Below are 16877 nucleotides of genomic sequence, written 5' to 3'. Positions count from 1 at the left end.
CTATTTTTTATTATTTCAAACAAGGCAATTTATCTTTCTTTAAATTATTTTTAGCTCACCTGTCACAAAGTGACATGGTGAGCTTATGTGATCATGTAATGCCCGGCGTCCGTTGTGCGTGTGTGCATGCGTGTGTGCGTCCGTCAACAATTTGTTTGTGTAGACAGTAGATGTCACATTTTTCATCCAATCATTATAAAATTTGATCAGAATGTTTATCTTGATGAAATCTGGGTTGGGATTGTATTTGGGTCACCTGGGGTCAAATACTAGGTCAATAGGTCAAATAATAGAAAAACCTTGTGTAGACAATAGAGGTGGCAGTTTTCATCCAATCTTTATGAAATTTGGTCAGAATGTTTATCTTGATGAAATCTGGGTTGGGATTGTATTTGGGTCATCTGGGGTCAAAAACTAGGTCAAATAATAGAAAAACCATGTGTAGACAATAGAGGTCACAGTTTTCATCCAATCTTTATGAAATTTGGTCAGAATGTTTGTCTTGATGAAATCTGGCTTGAGATTGTATTTCGGTCATCTGGGGTCAAAAACTAGGTCTTTAGGTCAAATAATAGAAAAACCTTGTGAAGATAATAGAGGTCACAGTTTTCATCCAATCTTTATGAAATTTGATCAGAATGTTTATCTTGGCGAAATCTGCGCTGGGATTGTATTTGGGTCACCTGGGGTCAAAAACTAGGTCAATAGGTCAAATATTAGAAAACCTTGTGTAGACAATAGAGGTCACAGTTTTCATCCAATCTTTATGAAATTTGGTCAGAATGTTTATCTTGATGAAATCTGGGTTGGGATTGTATTTGGGTCATCTGGGGTTAAAAACTAGGTCAAATAAAAGAAAAACCTTGTGTAGATGAAAGAGGTCACAGTTTCCATCCTATCTTTATGAATTTTGGTCAGAATGTTTATCTTGATAAAATCTGGATTGGGATTGTATTTCGGTCATCTGGGGTCAACAACTAAGTCACTAGGTCAAATCATAGAAAAACCCGTGTGTAGACAATAGAGGTCACAGTTTTCATCAGATCTTAATTAAATATTGTCAGAATATTTGTGTTGTAACAGTCTGTGTTGGGATTGAATTTGGGTCATCTAGGGTCAAAAACTAGGTCACTAGGTCAAATTAAAAAAACAACATTTGTAGACAGTAGAGGTCACAGTTTTTATCCAAACTTAATTAAATTTGGCCAGAATGTTTATTTCGATGAAATCTGGGTTGGGATTGTATTTGGGTCATCTGTGGTCAAAAACTAGGTCACTAGTTCAAATCACAGAAAAACCTTGTGTAGACAATAGAGGTCATAGTTTTCATCTGATCTTAATGAAGTATGGTCAGAATGTTTATCTTGATAATATCTGATTTTATATGGCATATGGGTCATCTGGGGTCAAAAATTAGGTCACCGGGCCAATTGTAGTAAAACCTTGTGTAGATGAAAGAGGTCACAGTTTTCATCACGTCTTAATGACATTTTGTCAGAATGTATTAATTAATGAAATCTTTCTTGGGATTGTATATGGGTCTGATAGAATTTAAGTTGATGTAGCAAGGTTAGTCAGGTGAGCGATTCAGGGCCATCATGGCCCTCTTGTTTTAATTAATTTGGGTTCTAATGAAGTTTTTATTGGTTTAAATCTTAGATAAAAAACAAATTTATTGTGTTGAAACCATCTTATTTCAATTTCAATTCTGCTTACCATTATAATTAATTGATTGAGAAATGAGTATCACAGGTTAATAGCTCTTTGTTCATAAATACCTCAAAATTTATCAATGAATGAAATAAGTCATGTGTGAAATGTAATTGAAAAAAAATCTTCCCAAATTTTATTAAAACTGTTCAGTAGGTATAATGCGATTGCTTCATGCTTTTTTAAGGGGATTATGAGCCTTGCTCTGTGAAAACAAGGTTTAATGTAAGAGTATAGTGTCCTCCTAGTATGAGAGTATAGTGTCCTCCTAGTATAAGAGTATAGTGTCCTCCTAGTTAAGAGTATAGTGTCCTCCTAGTATAAGAGTATAGTGTCCTCCTAGTTAAGAGTATAGTGTCCTCCTAGTATAAGAGTATAGTGTCCTCCTAATTAAGAGTATAGTGTCCTCCTAGTTAAGAGTATAGTGTCCTCCTAGTTAAGAGTATAGTGTTCTCCTAGTTAAGAGTATAGTGTCCTCCTAGTATAAGAGTATAGTGTCCTCCTAGTTAAGAGTAAAGTGTCCTCCTAGTATAAGAGTATAGTGTCCTCCTAGTTAAGAGTATAGTGTCCTCCTAGTATAAGAGTATAGTGTCCTCCTAGTATAAGAGTATAGTGTCCTCCTAGTATAAGAGTATAGTGTCCTCCTAGTATGAGAGTATAGTGTCCTCCTAGTATAAGAGTATAGTGTCCTCCTAGTTAAGAGTATAGTGTCCTCCTAGTATAAGAGTATAGTGTCCTCCTAGTTAAGAGTATAGTGTCCTCCTAGTTAAGAGTATAGTGTCCTCCTAGTTAAGAGTATAGTGTCCTCCTAGTATAAGAGTATAGTGTCCTCCTAGTTAAGAGTATAGTGTCCTCCTAGTATAAGAGTATAGTGTCCTCCTAGTTAAGAGTATAGTGTCCTCCTAGTATGAGAGTATAGTGTCCTCCTAGTATAAGAGTATAGTGTCCTTCTAGTTAAGAGTATAGTGTCGTCCTAGTATAAGAGTATAGTGTCCTCCTAGTATAAGAGTATAGTGTCCTCCTAGTATAAGAGTATAGTGTCCTCCTAGTATGAGAGTATAGTGTCCTCCTAGTATAAGAGTATAGTGTCCTCCTAGTTAAGAGTATAGTGTCCTCCTAGTATGAGAGTATAGTGTCCTCCTAGTATGAGGGTATAGTGTCCTCCTAGTTAAGAGTATAGTGTCCTCCTGTTAAGATTATAGTGTCCTCCTAGTATAAGAGTATAGTGTCCTCCTAGTATAAGAGTATAGTGTCCTCCTAGTTAAGAGTATAGTGTCCTTCTAGTATAAGAGTATAGTGTCCTCCTAGTATGAGGGTATAGTGTCCTCCTAGTATAAGAGTATAGTGTCCTCCTAGTATAAGAGTATAGTGTCCTCCTAGTTAAGAGTATAGTGTCCTCCTAGTATAAGAGTATAGTGTCCTCCTAGTATAAGAGTATAGTGTCCTCCTAGTTAAGAGTATAGTGTCCTCCTAGTTAAGAGTATAGTGTCCTAGTATAAGAGTATAGTGTCCTCCTAGTATAAGAGTATAGTGTCCTCCTAGTTAAAGAGTATAGTGTCCTCCTAGTTAAGAGTATAGTGTCCTCCTAGTATAAGAGTATAGTGTCCTCCTAGTATAAGAGTATAGTGTCCTCCTAGTTAAGGGTATGGTGTCCTCCTAGTATAAGAGTATAGTGTCCTCCTAGTTAAGAGTATAGTGTCCTCCTAGTATAAGAGTATAGTGTCCTCCTAGTTAAGAGTATAGTGTCCTCCTAGTTAAGAGTATAGTGTCCTCCTAGTATAAGAGTATAGTGTCCTCCTAGTATAAGAGTATAGTGTCCTCCTGTTAAGAGTATAGTGTCCTCCTAGTATAAGAGTATAGTGTCCTCCTAGTTAAGAGTATAGTGTCCTCCTAGTATAAGAGTATAGTGTCCTCCTAGTTAAGAGTATAGTGTCCTCCTAGTATAAGAGTATAGTGTCCTCCTAGTATAAGAGTATAGTGTCCTCCTAGTTAAGAGTATAGTGTCCTCCTAGTTAAGCCTGTGCAATCACAAAGGCTAATCAGGGACGACACTTTCTGCCTAAACCAGATTTTGCCAAAAAGAAAGACTTCCTTTGAATGAAACATACCATAAAAGCCGAAAGTGTTTACCCTGATAAGCATATGTGGACTTCATAGGCTAGTTTTGGACGACACTTTAAGCATCTGCATTAAGACCAGTTTTCATATGTTGTTATATTGCCACAGATTGTTCATCAGACACAGAAGCTGTTTGGGCGCTCCCTGCGGCGGACCACTATCATCATGCTCATCATCAACTTTACGCTGAGTTTCGGGTGAGACATACCTCTTTAATTTCTTGTTGGGAGGCTTAATGCATGTGCGTAAAATGTCGTCCTAGATTAGCCTGTGTAGTCTGCACATGCTAATCAGGGACAACACTTTCTTTCTAAACTTGATTTTGGTTCAGAGGAGACTTCCTAAAAACGAAAAATTCGATAAATTAGGAAAATGTAATCCCTGATTAGCACAGGCTAATCTTGAAAGGCAATTTATGCACATGGATTAAGAACAGTTTTCCAAGAACATGGCTCACTTTCTTGTGGGGAGGTCTTGTTTTATCTGATTTGTTTGTTGCCCATGTTTATAAACAGTATTAAACCAAGTTTTAATCTTGATTTTTGGATTCTTACACAAACTCATATGTAACTTGTATGATTTTTAATTTCTGACCAAATGCATAGCCTTATTTTGGTTTAAAGACATCCATGGCATGGCAGTTGTTACACTTATTGGTTTTAGAGCATTTGTCCAATTTATCATGTTATGTAGACAACTTATAAAATTTACTACTTGTTTGTATGTATAAATTAAAATTGTAAATTTTCATTTTACTTGCCCCCAGCATTGGGCGAGTTGATTAGAGAGAAGACTGATTTGAAATAATTTTGCAATAGTATACAACTCTAATGATTTATTTATCATTTTTGCTTGAATAAAATAGTATTGAAAGCATATAAGCTTGTTTGTTTTTGTTATTTTAAAGCATTGGATTAAAAGAACGGACACTTTTCCTCATTTATCTTAAGCATTCAGATTTGCACTTTGACGGGTTAGTAGTACCTTAGAAAAAGGAATTCTATTCCTTTGTAACTTCTTCAGATACTTAAAAGCAGCAAACAGCATACAACTTAAAAACTGCAAGTTAAACACAGGCTGTTCTGGTGTTATGCTGGTTGCTTATAGCCGTTTTCACTTTGCTTCTGAGCAGGAAAGGGTTAACCCTTTGCATGCTGGGAAATTTGTCGTCTGCTAAAATGTCTTCTGCTGAATTTCTAAAATTAGCATTTTCTTCGATTTTTTTCAAAGAAAACTATCAGAATAGCAAACAGTTTGGATCCTGCTGAGACGCCACGTTCTGTGGCGTCTCATCTGGATCCAAACTGTTTGCAAAGACCTTCAAAATTCGGTTCCAGCACTGAAAGGGTTAATTTTGTGAGACTCTTACAGGTTTTATTGAATCAGTACCTGTTTTGCTGATTCAGGTACTATGGTCTCTGGATGTGGTTCCCAGAAATATTCTCCCGGGTTGAAAAATATGGTGGTTCCCTGTGCAGTCATGCGGAGGTCAACACGACGGGAACCAATACTATGACAGGGTGTAACCCCATACCGGAGAACTGGGTGTTCTTTGAAGGCTTTATGACAGCCCTGTCAAACCTGCCAGGAAATCTGTTCACTATAGTGATGATGGATCGGATAGGAAGAAAACCCTTACTAGGTACCATGTAGAGCAGTATTATAAAAAATCTTGCCAGTTTTTTTTAATGTATTAACAATTTTACTGGTTTTGCTATTCTGGCAAGTCTTAAACTAACAATAATAAAATATTATTATGCCACCCTTTGAAGAAGAGAGGGTATATTGTTTTGCACGTCGGTCCGTTCACCAGATGGTTTCCGGATAATAACTCAAGAACACTTAGGCCTAGATTCATGAAACTTCATAGGTACATTGATCATAACAGACAGATGACCCCTATTGATTTTCAGGTCACGAGGTCAAAGGTCAAGGTCACAGTGACTCGAAATAGTAAAATGGTTTTCGAATGATAACTCAAGAATGCTTAGGCTTAGGATCATGAAACTTCATAGGTACACTTGTCATGACTGGCAGATGACCCCTATTGATTTTCAGGTCTCTAGGTCAAAGGTCAAAGTCACAGTGACTCGAAATAGTAAAATGGTTTCCGGATGATAACTCAAGAATGCTTAGGCCTAGGATCATGAAACTTCATAGGTACATTGATCATGAGTGGCAGATGACCCCTATTGATTTTCAGATCACTTGGTCAAAGGTCAAGGTCACAGTGACTCGAAATAGTAAAATGGTTTCCGGATGATAACTCAAGAATGCTTACGCCTATGATCATGAAACTTCATAGATACATTGATCATGACTGGCAAATGATCCCTATTAATTTTCATGTCACTAGGTCAAAGGTCAAGGTCACAGTGACAAAAAAACGTATTCACACAATGGCTGACTACAACGGACAGCCCATATGGGGGGCATGCATGTTTAACAAACAGCCCTTGTATAATTTTTGTAACACATTTGTGTAGTTAGAAATTAAAGAAAGCAATTGTCTGATGAAAACACTCATTTTGATGGAATAAATCAAGTATTTGGTGTCTTTTGAAACATCCATAGAACCCACCGTAAAAGGGAGCCCTAGCCCCATAACCCCTTCAACCTAGCCGATCAGCCGACTTCCCACCAGTCATCCACTACACCTTTGCACCCTGAATACTTTAATCATATGAGCCTTATTGTGGCAAAACTGAGCTCAATGCAACTACGTAAAATTTCATTCAAGAATAGCCTGTTCAGTCTGCACAGGCTAATCTGGGATAACACTTTTATGCCCCCGGTAGGGTGGCTTATAGCAGTTGAAGTGTCAGTCCGTCTGTCTGTCTGTGTGTCCGTCTGAAAACTTTAACATTGGCCATAACTTTTGCAATATTGAAGATAGCAACTTGATATTTGACACGCATGTGTATCTCATGGAGCTGCACATTTTGAGTGGTAAAAGGTCAAGGTCATCCTTCAAGGTCAAAGGTCAAAAAACAAAATCCAAGGGAAGCATCAAGCTTTAAAGGGAGATAATTTCTATTTTATATCATTTGGCAGGTACAGATCAATTTCACAAGAAAAGTAATATTTTTTTAAAGGATATATTTAAAAAAAAGTAAGGTCAAGGTCATCCTTCAAGGTCAAAAGTCAAAAAATACAATACAAGAGAAGTAATAAGCTATTAAAGGGAGATACTTTCTAAACCTGCCAAATGATATATAGAAATTCTATTCAAAGCGGCGCAATAGGGGGCATTGTGTTTCTGACCAAAACATCTCTTGTTTACCATCTTTTGTTATATGATATGTCTCTAAAGAACAAAAATCCAGTCAAGGCGGATAGGGTCGTTACTAATTAGCCTGTGCAGACTGCACAGAAAAATCTGGGAAAACATTTTTCACACATGAATTAAGCCCCATTTTCTTAGAGCACAGCTCCTATTTTAACAAGCATATTTCTTCCCTTGCAGCCATAAGCATGTTTATCTCAGGTGGGACTGTATTCTTGTTACCTGTTGTAAAGACGAAGCTTCAGAACCTCTTGATCTCGTGTATGTTTGGTGCCGTGACCACCGTGGGCTGGAATGCAATCGATGTGCTACAGGCGGAGCTCTTCCCTACAGCTGTCAGGTATGGTTATTAATGAATGGGGTATTTGTTTCAAGTATACACTCAATTTAGACATATTTGGTGGTTGCATACATGCAAACACACACCTATGCACACAAACAAATTCAAATACAAATATAGATGTTTTTGGACTGCAATTGGGGATTTTAATATTTGTTTTCGATTTGGATAGTGCTTTTTATGGGTACTTAATATAACAAAGGAAAAAAATGGCTGGATGTAAGTGTGTAACATTTATACTGAACATTTCTATATTGTATTTGTACAGGTCAACAGCCTTTGGTGTTCAGTCAGGTATAGGGCGCATAGCAGCCATCCTTGGCAACATGGTGTTTGGCAGCCTGGTAGACATTCACTGCGCCATACCCATGATCATGGTGGCTTCACTACTTTGCCTCGGGGGACTGAGTGCCATACGCCTGCCAAACACAACGGGCAAGGACATTCACTAGTCTGGGGGAAGTGGTCGCAGAGAACCACACATATATTCAGAGCTAGATGTGTGGATTTTTAGCTCGGCTCTTTTCGGAGAAAACCTGAGGTATTGTGATATCCAGCTTGTTGTGTCTGCTGTCCGTGTCAAGGTTTGTTAAGGTTTTGAACTAAAATCAAAGTGCTTCCACCTACAACTTTGAAACTTCATATGTAGATGCACCTTGATTAGTTCTACATGCCACACCCATTTATGGGTCACTAGGTCAAAGGTCAAGGTCACTGTGAACTCTAATATAAAACATAAACCTAAACATTCGTTCTAAAATCAAAGTGCTTTCACCTACAACTTTGAAACTTTATATGTACATGCACTTTGATGAGTTCCACATGCCACACCTATTTTTGGGTCACTAGGTCAGAGGTCAAGTTCACTGATCTCTAAAAAAAATAATCTGACAAGCTATCATTTATTCAAAACTGCACTCACAGCCAAGCGTTGGCACCTGTTATGTGGTGCTTTTGTTTTAATTGCAATCAATTAATTCATGTTTACTGGCTCAAAATTTTGCATCAGAAAATTGTGTTATTGATTTGTCAACCATTTATATTTATTATTAACCAGGTTTTCCGAAGGAAAAACCTGGTTACAGGTTTTCCGAAGGAAAAACCTGGTTATTAGATTGATGAATGTCTGCTGGCGAGCAGGCGGAACAAGCTTGTCCGGGCCATAACTTTGTCGTTCATTATGAGATTTTAAAATCATCTTGTTTGGGGATTGTTACTCATTGGATTTGGGGAATTTTTTTTAATATACATCTGGTGAACACCTTGTGTTTTTTTGTCCATAGACCAAATGTATTGTCATAGGGCAACATTTTTTACTGTTAACTAAGAAGGGAGTTAAAAATAGAACAACTTTAAACCAAAATTACTATCTGTCACAGATAGTATCATTTTCCAAAACAATGTTTGACATCTCATTGGCAATGGCAATTCTCAGGTTGACAATATTTTGTTCATACCTGTATGGCATGTTATAATAATGAACCAGGCTCTTGGAAAACTGGGCTTAGTGCATGTGTAAAGTATTTAAATAAAGTATTGTCCCAGACTAGCATGTGCAGGCTATCAGGGCTAATCAGGGACGGCACTTTCTGCCTTGACTGGATTTTCAGGGACGGCACTTTCTGCCTTGACTGGATTATCAGGGACAGCACTTTCTGCCTTGACTGGATTATCAGGGACGGCACTTTCTGCCTTGACTGGATTTTCAGGGACGGCACTTTCTGCCTTGACTGGATTATCAGGGACAGCACTTTCTGCCTTGACTGGATTATCAGGGACGGCACTTTCTGCCTTGACTGGAATTTTAGGGATGGCACTTTCTGCCTTGACTGGATTTTTATCTAGAACTGCCTTTAAACAAACATTTTCCTTACAAGCATAAAGTAACATCAATTATAAGCCTGTTGGGACTGCGCTGGCTAATCTGGGATGATACTTTATGCACATGCATTAATCCTTATTTTCCAATAGCCCGACTTATTCATAGAATTCAAGTATAGCGGTCAACTAGATAAATGGTCTGTTAGATCTGGTACATGTAACTGTTATGACATTACAATGGGAATTAAACTTACGAATTTAAAGAGCTTATTAATTGTTTCTTAGAGCTTCATTCTTTGAAAACGGGGCTTAAAGCATGTGCGTAAATTGTTGTCACAGATTAGACTGTGCAATATGCACAGGCTTATTAGGAACGATACTTTCTGTTTTAACAGGATTTTCACTAAGAAGGGACTGCCTATAAGCTAACAATTCTATGATAGTGGAAAGTGTCACCCCTGATAAGCTTGTGCACATGCACAGGCTGATCTGGGACAACACTTTAGGCACATGCACAGGCTGATCTGGGACAACACTTTAGGCACATGCACAGGCTGATCTGGGACAACACTTTAGGCACATGCACAGGCTGATCTGGGACAACACTTCAGGCACATGCACAGGCTGATCTGGGACAACACTTCAGGCACATGCACAGGCTGATCTGGGACAACACTTCAGGCACATGCACAGGCTGATCTGGGACAACACTTTAGGCAAATGCATGGAGTCGAATTTCCCTAGAGTGTGGCTCACTCAGTAACATTATGTTTGGACTGATTTAATCATTCTTACTTGTTTAAGTAATTTAATGCTAATAGTTCCTTTTTCTTTTATACTTTTTTATTTTTCTCTATGGTGCTGTGCATAATTTTTTTTTATTGTTGGGGCCTTTTATTAAAATTTTATGTAATTGGTTGTTAATAATATAGAATTGTTTTGAACTTATGAATGCGGACGTCATTTGATTATATAATCTTATGAAGCTTGTTTTTTGAGGGGGGGGGGTATTTATTGTTTTTTGTTAAACAATCTAAAATATATCAATAAAGCTCATAAAGCAAATATTGTTACCTGTGCATATCCTTCTTTGAAGTTTCCATACGCTTCTTTGATTTATTACCCTGTTTTCACACTACTTTCAAATAATAATAATGCCCCATCTGAAGAAGCGCGGTTATATTGCTTTTCAAATTTCCGTCGGGAAGTCAGTCAGTCGGTTGATAGGTATGTCTGTCGGTATATTGAATATTCGTCACATGCGATATCTTGAGAAAGCGTTAATCCGTGGTTATTTGACGATTTCTGATATTGATTAGTACAATGCCATGTTCAACGACAGGCCTTTCCGCTAATATATAGTGCCACGCCGTCGTTAATATTTAATATTTAAAAGCAAACTAATAAAAGACATGTGCACACTGAATTCTAAATCTATCACAAAGTATTTCCTTCCGACATGATGCATATGAAGCGTAATTAAGGGCAATAAATGTATTAAATGTTAATTCCTACCAAACTCGAACTAAAATCACAACTACAAACGTATTTTAAATTGTATTTCAAAATCGCTTAACAAAATGTAAATATGGAAATGCATACACTATGGCCAAGTAATCATTTAACAATATTGAATAAAAATGGTAAATACTAATACGTGCATAATTCAATTTAATTATGAATTTTATCAACAACAAAATTACAGGTTATATATCTTTATTAAAAGAAGAAAGTAGTTGTTCGTATAAATCAAAGGCTTATAAGATATTTCAAATAAGTGCAATTAGATGATAAATGTTTGTACACGTTTTCTAAAAATGCTAACACAATTATAATTAATAATATGTTAGTTTTTGTCTGATGTGACAAGGTCGTCGATTTTAAAACAATTTTGGTTTGAGCATGCAAACAGATTAAAAGTAAAACCAGTATAGTATGCGATCATTAACACAGCTGTAGATGGCCGGAAGAACACAGACTAATATAAATAATTATCACATGACGCTATAAAATACTCGTAATAAATCACAACCATTTGAGTATGAGTTTATCACAAATACCCTTTCAAATGTCCACAATCTCAATATATATATATATATATATATATATATATATATATATATATATATATATATATATATATATATATATATATATATATATATATATATGATATAATTGTTTATTGGCGCGCGCGTATGTAACGTGCGATAATATAACGTCACTTCCGCTAAAGATGATATGCTTATATATATAAATATATTTAAATCAACAAAATCAGCAACTTTAAATAACCCATATAAAATGTTTTCAATAATCAAGTACATGTATGAAACATTAGTTATTCAACACAAAGCCTTCAAATCCGTCGTCATCAATTTCAAATCGGTCCCCTGTATTTGTAAGATTTAAAGGCGGCACAATTTCCGGCCGCTTATTTGATTCTTTCACCGGCATGGACTGAGTTAGTCCACCTGTCCTGTTAAATAAATTGCTTCTTGTACGACTAGGGGATGGTTGAGTGCTGGAAAGCACATTTTCTGCATTTTTCTTGGGATATCCGGCAGATTTACCGCTATCTTCCGGTAGATTTACCTCGTTTACAAGGTCCCGTATGCTATTTCCAGTGCTTATATTGCCTGGTTCCTTTTCTGAGCTAACCTGACTCATACCTGTTCGAGTCCTCTGTAGTTCGGGAACCAATTCTTTGCCGTGACTTAATTGACTGGGCATACTTTCGATCACTCTGGGTTTGTTTTCAATAACTTTCGCTTTGTTTTCAACACCATTTGGTTTACTTTCTATTACCCTTGGTTGACTTTCTATTATTCTCGGTTTACTTTCTATTACCTTTACTGACTGGCTTTCAATAACTGACGCTTTTGCAAATTCCCCTGATTTGTAATTTGTATTTCCATCATTTATATGGTTTTCTGGCTGTCTGTTAGCGTTAGATTTATATTCTCTGTCAATATGTTTGCTTTCACTTGATCTCTCGTTATTTAAATCACTAGATTTTGACCTGAGTCTACGCTTTCCGGACGAATCACTGGATCCATGTTCTGATTCAGACTTATGTCGTCTGCTTTTTCGCTTTTCACTAGAGTTGTCACGTGATTTATGTCGATCATTTCTTCGTTTGGACTTCACAGAATCCGAAATTTCGTATTTTCTTGAACGCTTTCCACAGTCCTTTTTTGGAGTCTTTCCTTTCATGATCACTCGATACCAATCCCCCGGATCTGACTTTGTAAAGTATCGATTAGGGTCCTCAGGGTCATTTTCTAGCGCTATAGCCGTCAGCTCGAGACTTGCTAGCAGGTCCCTTTCCCTTTCTGTCGGTTCGTACGTGCTCAGCAACTTCCGTTCACTGTCGTTTCTCGCTTCGGCGGAGTCAAAGTGAGACGCTAAGTCGCGTCGCGCTCCTTTGGTATCCCCACTTGTGATCACGTGATTGTCATAGTCACGTGGACGGGTTTCATCTTCCGTCACGACCTTTGTCGTCTCCGTCCCTCCGTTTGACAGAACGGTAAACTTGTCCAGAGTAGAGGCTGGTTTCAGCTGGTCGCTTGGGGGCGTTCCGGTGTATTTCGTGCCCTCGACGTTCCCGTTCTGGTCATGGCGCCCCTTTGTCTTGCCGCCTTGTGTAAGTGTGCGTCGGGAAGCTTTGCGTGTCCTGGAAATATAAAAAATAAAACATGCTCATTCTGAGAAAACTGGGCTTATAACATGTGTGTAAAGTGACGTCCAAGATTAGCCTTGTGCAGGCTAATCAAGGATGACACTTTCCGCCTTCATTTGATTTCGTTTGAAAGAGACTTCTATTAAACGAAAAATTCGATAAAATTGGAAAGTGTCGTTCTGATTAGCCTGTGCGGACTGCACACACATTAAGGTAAGTTTTGCCTGAACGATGATCAAAGTATTAGTATCGTTGGCGTTGGTCGTTAACTTCGTTTTATGATATCATGTGTCGCTCGTATTAATTCTAACCATTACTTATTACCAGGGATGTACTGGTTTACAAACTGCGTTTTATCGAATATCGTTGATGTTTGTTCTTTTTGCACTTCGCGTTCAGTTCCTGTGTATTGTAAGAATATTATTAATAAAAAAATGTACATTTATTTGGAGTAGCGCGACCAAGCTGCTGGCTACAACGATGATATCTTTTAGATAGATATACGTGAAGACGGCTGTTGGAGACAGACCAAATTACGTAAACACAAAATACTAAAGCGAATCATATTGCTGAAGTAGTATGACAGTGGCGTTAGGGCACAAGGTTACCGCCATTGTTTATTTTTTTTAATTCTTGAAATATTAAGTATAATGAGTAAAATATATCTTCTTAATTCTGTTTTTTGTTGTTAGAAATGAAAACATCGATATATTGCCAGAGAATAAAAATACTTTTTGTCTGGCACTGTTTTATTTTAGCCGGTCGGAGTTAAAGCGCTATAGCTGCTGCAGAATAATCGAACATCAATAAGCCTCATTTTAATAACAGTTACATGGGCCGTGCTCCGTGAAAAGAGGATTTAATGCATGTGCGTAAAGTGTCGTCCCGGATAAGCCTGTGCAGTCCTCACAGGCTAATCAGGGACGACACTTTCCGCCTTAATTGGATTTTTGCTAATAAGTGACTTCATTTAAACGAAAAATGTCATAAAAGCGGAAAATGTCGTCCCTGATTAGCCTGTGCCGACTGCTAATCTGGGACGACACTTTACGCACATGCATTATGCCCAGTTTTCTCAGAACACGACTCATATAGTGTAGGTATCCGTGCAGCAAACGCACGAAGTAGGTCAATAAATTATACACAATTTTGAATTAGATTCAGGTAAATGGCTTTGAAGATGTCAATTTAAATTGACCTTAAAACCTGTTTGTTATTATCTTTAACTTTTTAGCGTTAGTTCTGTTAAAGACTTTACACTTAAATGTTAGAATCTTTTACTTGTATACAAGTAACGTCACAAAAACATTTTAAATAAGTTTAAACCGATTGTTTCAAGAGCCCTATACATATTTGAGCATCTTTGTGTTATTTTGTTCGTACGATTAGTACTTAAATACAAGGCCAACAATGACGGCTGTATACGTAATTGCATGATAGTTTGGAAATGTGGTATATTGATAATAGAAGAAAGTCGATACGCACCGTTTGCACATGATGTAGGTAAACACCGTTATGGCTATCAACGCTATGACTCCCACTAACGGCACGATGATGACAACTGAAAAAAACAACAACAACAGATTATGAGCCTCGTTATGCGATTATAGGGCTTAATGCATGTGGATCAAGTGTTGTCCCAGATTAGCTTGAGCAGTCTGTACAGGCTAATTAACACCAACACTTTCCGCTTGTATAGAATTTTCGTTTAAAGGAATTCTCTCTAAACGAATATTAAGTCTTAGTGGAAAGTTTCGTTCCTGATAAAGGCTGATAAGCTTGTGCGGACTAATCGGGGTTTACACTCTTCGCACATGCATCAAACAGCTATTTTAAGGTAAATGGTAATCAGTAAACGATACATCGAACAATTTTATAAATAAGCAAGCTTTTACATACCAAAACTTTTACATTTAGGCATGATGTTCCAACATTATCGAACAGTTTTTGTATAAGACCCGTAACCAAATCAAAATTTTGTACAGCGTTGGAATTTTACTGATTACGCGTCATTGACGTCAACGTAGCTTTTGGCGCGTTTCTTTCAATTAAGCAGAGTTATTTATTGTTCAAGGTCTTAAACTTATAATGAACGTCGATTATTTGCACTATTCATAATTTTCATCAATATACTCTATTTAAGTTATGCCAACTTAAATTTACTTTGTTTCATTATGTTTTGTCTAGTTATTATTTCCGTCAACAAATGCCAAAAATATGTGAACATATTCATTTTAGATATTGATATGGCGTGCATGTGAAAGATTAGAAATAAACATTTGTACCGGCAAACAGTCCTTATTTGAATTAAATTTAGTGCAATAGGCTGTCACGGATATGGTCGATACAACAATAGTATGCATCCGCCTTTAACTTGATACCAATACAGTTAACCAAAACAACATATAAAAACTGCCTATTGTAACCAAAGTTTGAAATATTAACTTATTATAAAAGGTGTAAATTTAAGGACGGTTTGCTTAAAAAGTGACTAAAAAACAAAATCGAATTTGATGAAGTTCCGGTACCGAACTCAAGCGGGACTGGTGCTGTGTGGGCATTTCGGTTAGGTCACTTCGAAGAGCTCTTGCTCTGATATAGAGAGGCCCCGTGTTCAAATCATGGACTTGTAAAACACTATTCCCCACAGGCGACACACAATAATTAATGGAATTGCAATAGAAGATTTGAAACGTTCTTTCCGGCGTTTTTAGCCTTGATAAGTTTAATTTATATTAACTAAATAATGCTGAAAAGAGCGCCCCTCCCGAGAAAAAAAGCTGACTTTCATAAATGTGAAACCAAGAGCTCCTGGGAAAAACAAATGAACCCACATGTGAAACCGTGAAGAGCGTTTCAATTCTTAAATAAAGCAACAAATATGTTTTACCAATATTGGTCTCCTGAGGCTCGTCGTCATATTTCTGAACTGGCGGTACCCAAAATCCATCAGTAGAAACGGGCTTCTTAGTGGTGGAACCTCCCTCCGTACTTTTTCCTACATTATCGGTGCTGTTGTCGATAGTCATATTATCATTACTGTAGGGTGTAGTATTTACTGTAGTGTTGTGTTCCGGTGTTGTGTTTGATGGGTCAGCTGTTGTATTTCGGGACTCTGTGTTATTCGTGGTTGTTGATGTGTTTAACGGGTCAATGGTTGTGTTTGGGAGAACTGTATTAAGTGTAGTTGTTGTTGTTGTAGTGTTTAACGTGTCTGGTGTTGTGTTTGGGCTCACCGTGTTATTTGTTTCTGTAGGGTTGAAAGGGACTTGTGTTGAAGTCGGTAACACCGTGTTATTTGTACCATGTGTTGTATTATGTGGTTCAGTAGATGCATTTGGAAACACGGTTGTAGTTGTTTCAATCAATGTCGAATTTGATGACGTCACGCGAGTTGTGATAGTAGTGTTCGACGTCGAATTTTCATTTGGAGTAGTTGACATAGACACAGTTGAACTCGTTGTGCTTTCACCCAGATGAGTGGTCGTTCCATTAGGTTTAATACTCGACGTTGATTTATTTTCAAACGAGGTAGAATTTTCAGAAGAAACTACTGGAGACGTCGTAACGTGTTTTATAACAGTCGTTGTTGTCATTGATGTCAATAAGGATGTGGTTGTTTTTGTCCCATTTGCACTACCCGTGACGTTTGAATTCGTCATGGTCGTAGTTGTGAGGCGTGGCGTCACCGTTGTAGAAGCCTTAGTCGTGTTTGTTGCATTTTCACTACCGGTGACGTTTGAATTCGTCGCCGTCGTTGTAATAACGCGTGGTGTCATCGTTGTAGAAGCGATAGTTGTGTTTTTCCCAGTTGCAGTTCCCGTGACGTTTGAATGCGTCACCGTCGGAGAAGTGACACGTGACGTAATAGTTGTAAAGGTTGTAGTCGTGTTTGTTCTATTTTCAGTACCCGTGACGTT

At 37.5% G+C, this 16877-nt stretch overlaps 2 protein-coding genes across 6 annotated transcripts in view; one reads left to right on the top strand and one right to left on the bottom strand.

Annotated features, from left to right (window-relative positions):
* LOC127848466 (synaptic vesicle glycoprotein 2C-like) overlaps nt 1–16877 on the top strand; it is a 393482-nt gene that overhangs the window by 33995 nt on the left and 342610 nt on the right. Inside the window, exons 10-14 of one of the 2 annotated variants that reach the window (XM_052380943.1) lie at nt 3937–4025; nt 5235–5470; nt 7295–7454; nt 7723–7995; nt 9782–10299. In XM_052380943.1, coding sequence (XP_052236903.1) covers nt 3937–4025; nt 5235–5470; nt 7295–7454; nt 7723–7906 — 669 coding nt within the window. In that variant the 3' untranslated portion in view covers nt 7907–7995; nt 9782–10299. Of the gene's footprint in view, nt 1–3936; nt 4026–5234; nt 5471–7294; nt 7455–7722; nt 7996–9781; nt 10300–16877 lie in introns of those variants that run through there. The other variant, XM_052380944.1, reaches the window with a different exon arrangement.
* The window catches only part of LOC127848463 (mucin-4-like), a 359609-nt gene continuing 353552 nt past the window's right edge, over nt 10821–16877 (bottom strand). Inside the window, exons 5-6 of one of the 4 annotated variants that reach the window (XM_052380936.1) lie at nt 14443–14518; nt 10821–12951 (exon numbers count right to left, since the gene is read on the bottom strand). In XM_052380936.1, the coding sequence (XP_052236896.1) occupies nt 11613–12951; nt 14443–14518 (1415 nt within the window). In that variant the 3' untranslated portion in view covers nt 10821–11612. The remainder of the gene's footprint in view (nt 12952–14442; nt 14519–16877) is intronic. The other 3 variants (XM_052380938.1, XM_052380935.1, XM_052380937.1) reach the window with 3 other exon arrangements.

Source organism: Dreissena polymorpha, chromosome 10 (assembly GCF_020536995.1).
Source record: "Dreissena polymorpha isolate Duluth1 chromosome 10, UMN_Dpol_1.0, whole genome shotgun sequence".
Taxonomy (NCBI): domain Eukaryota; kingdom Metazoa; phylum Mollusca; class Bivalvia; order Myida; family Dreissenidae; genus Dreissena; species Dreissena polymorpha.
This window is presented reverse-complemented; position numbering and strand designations above follow the sequence as displayed.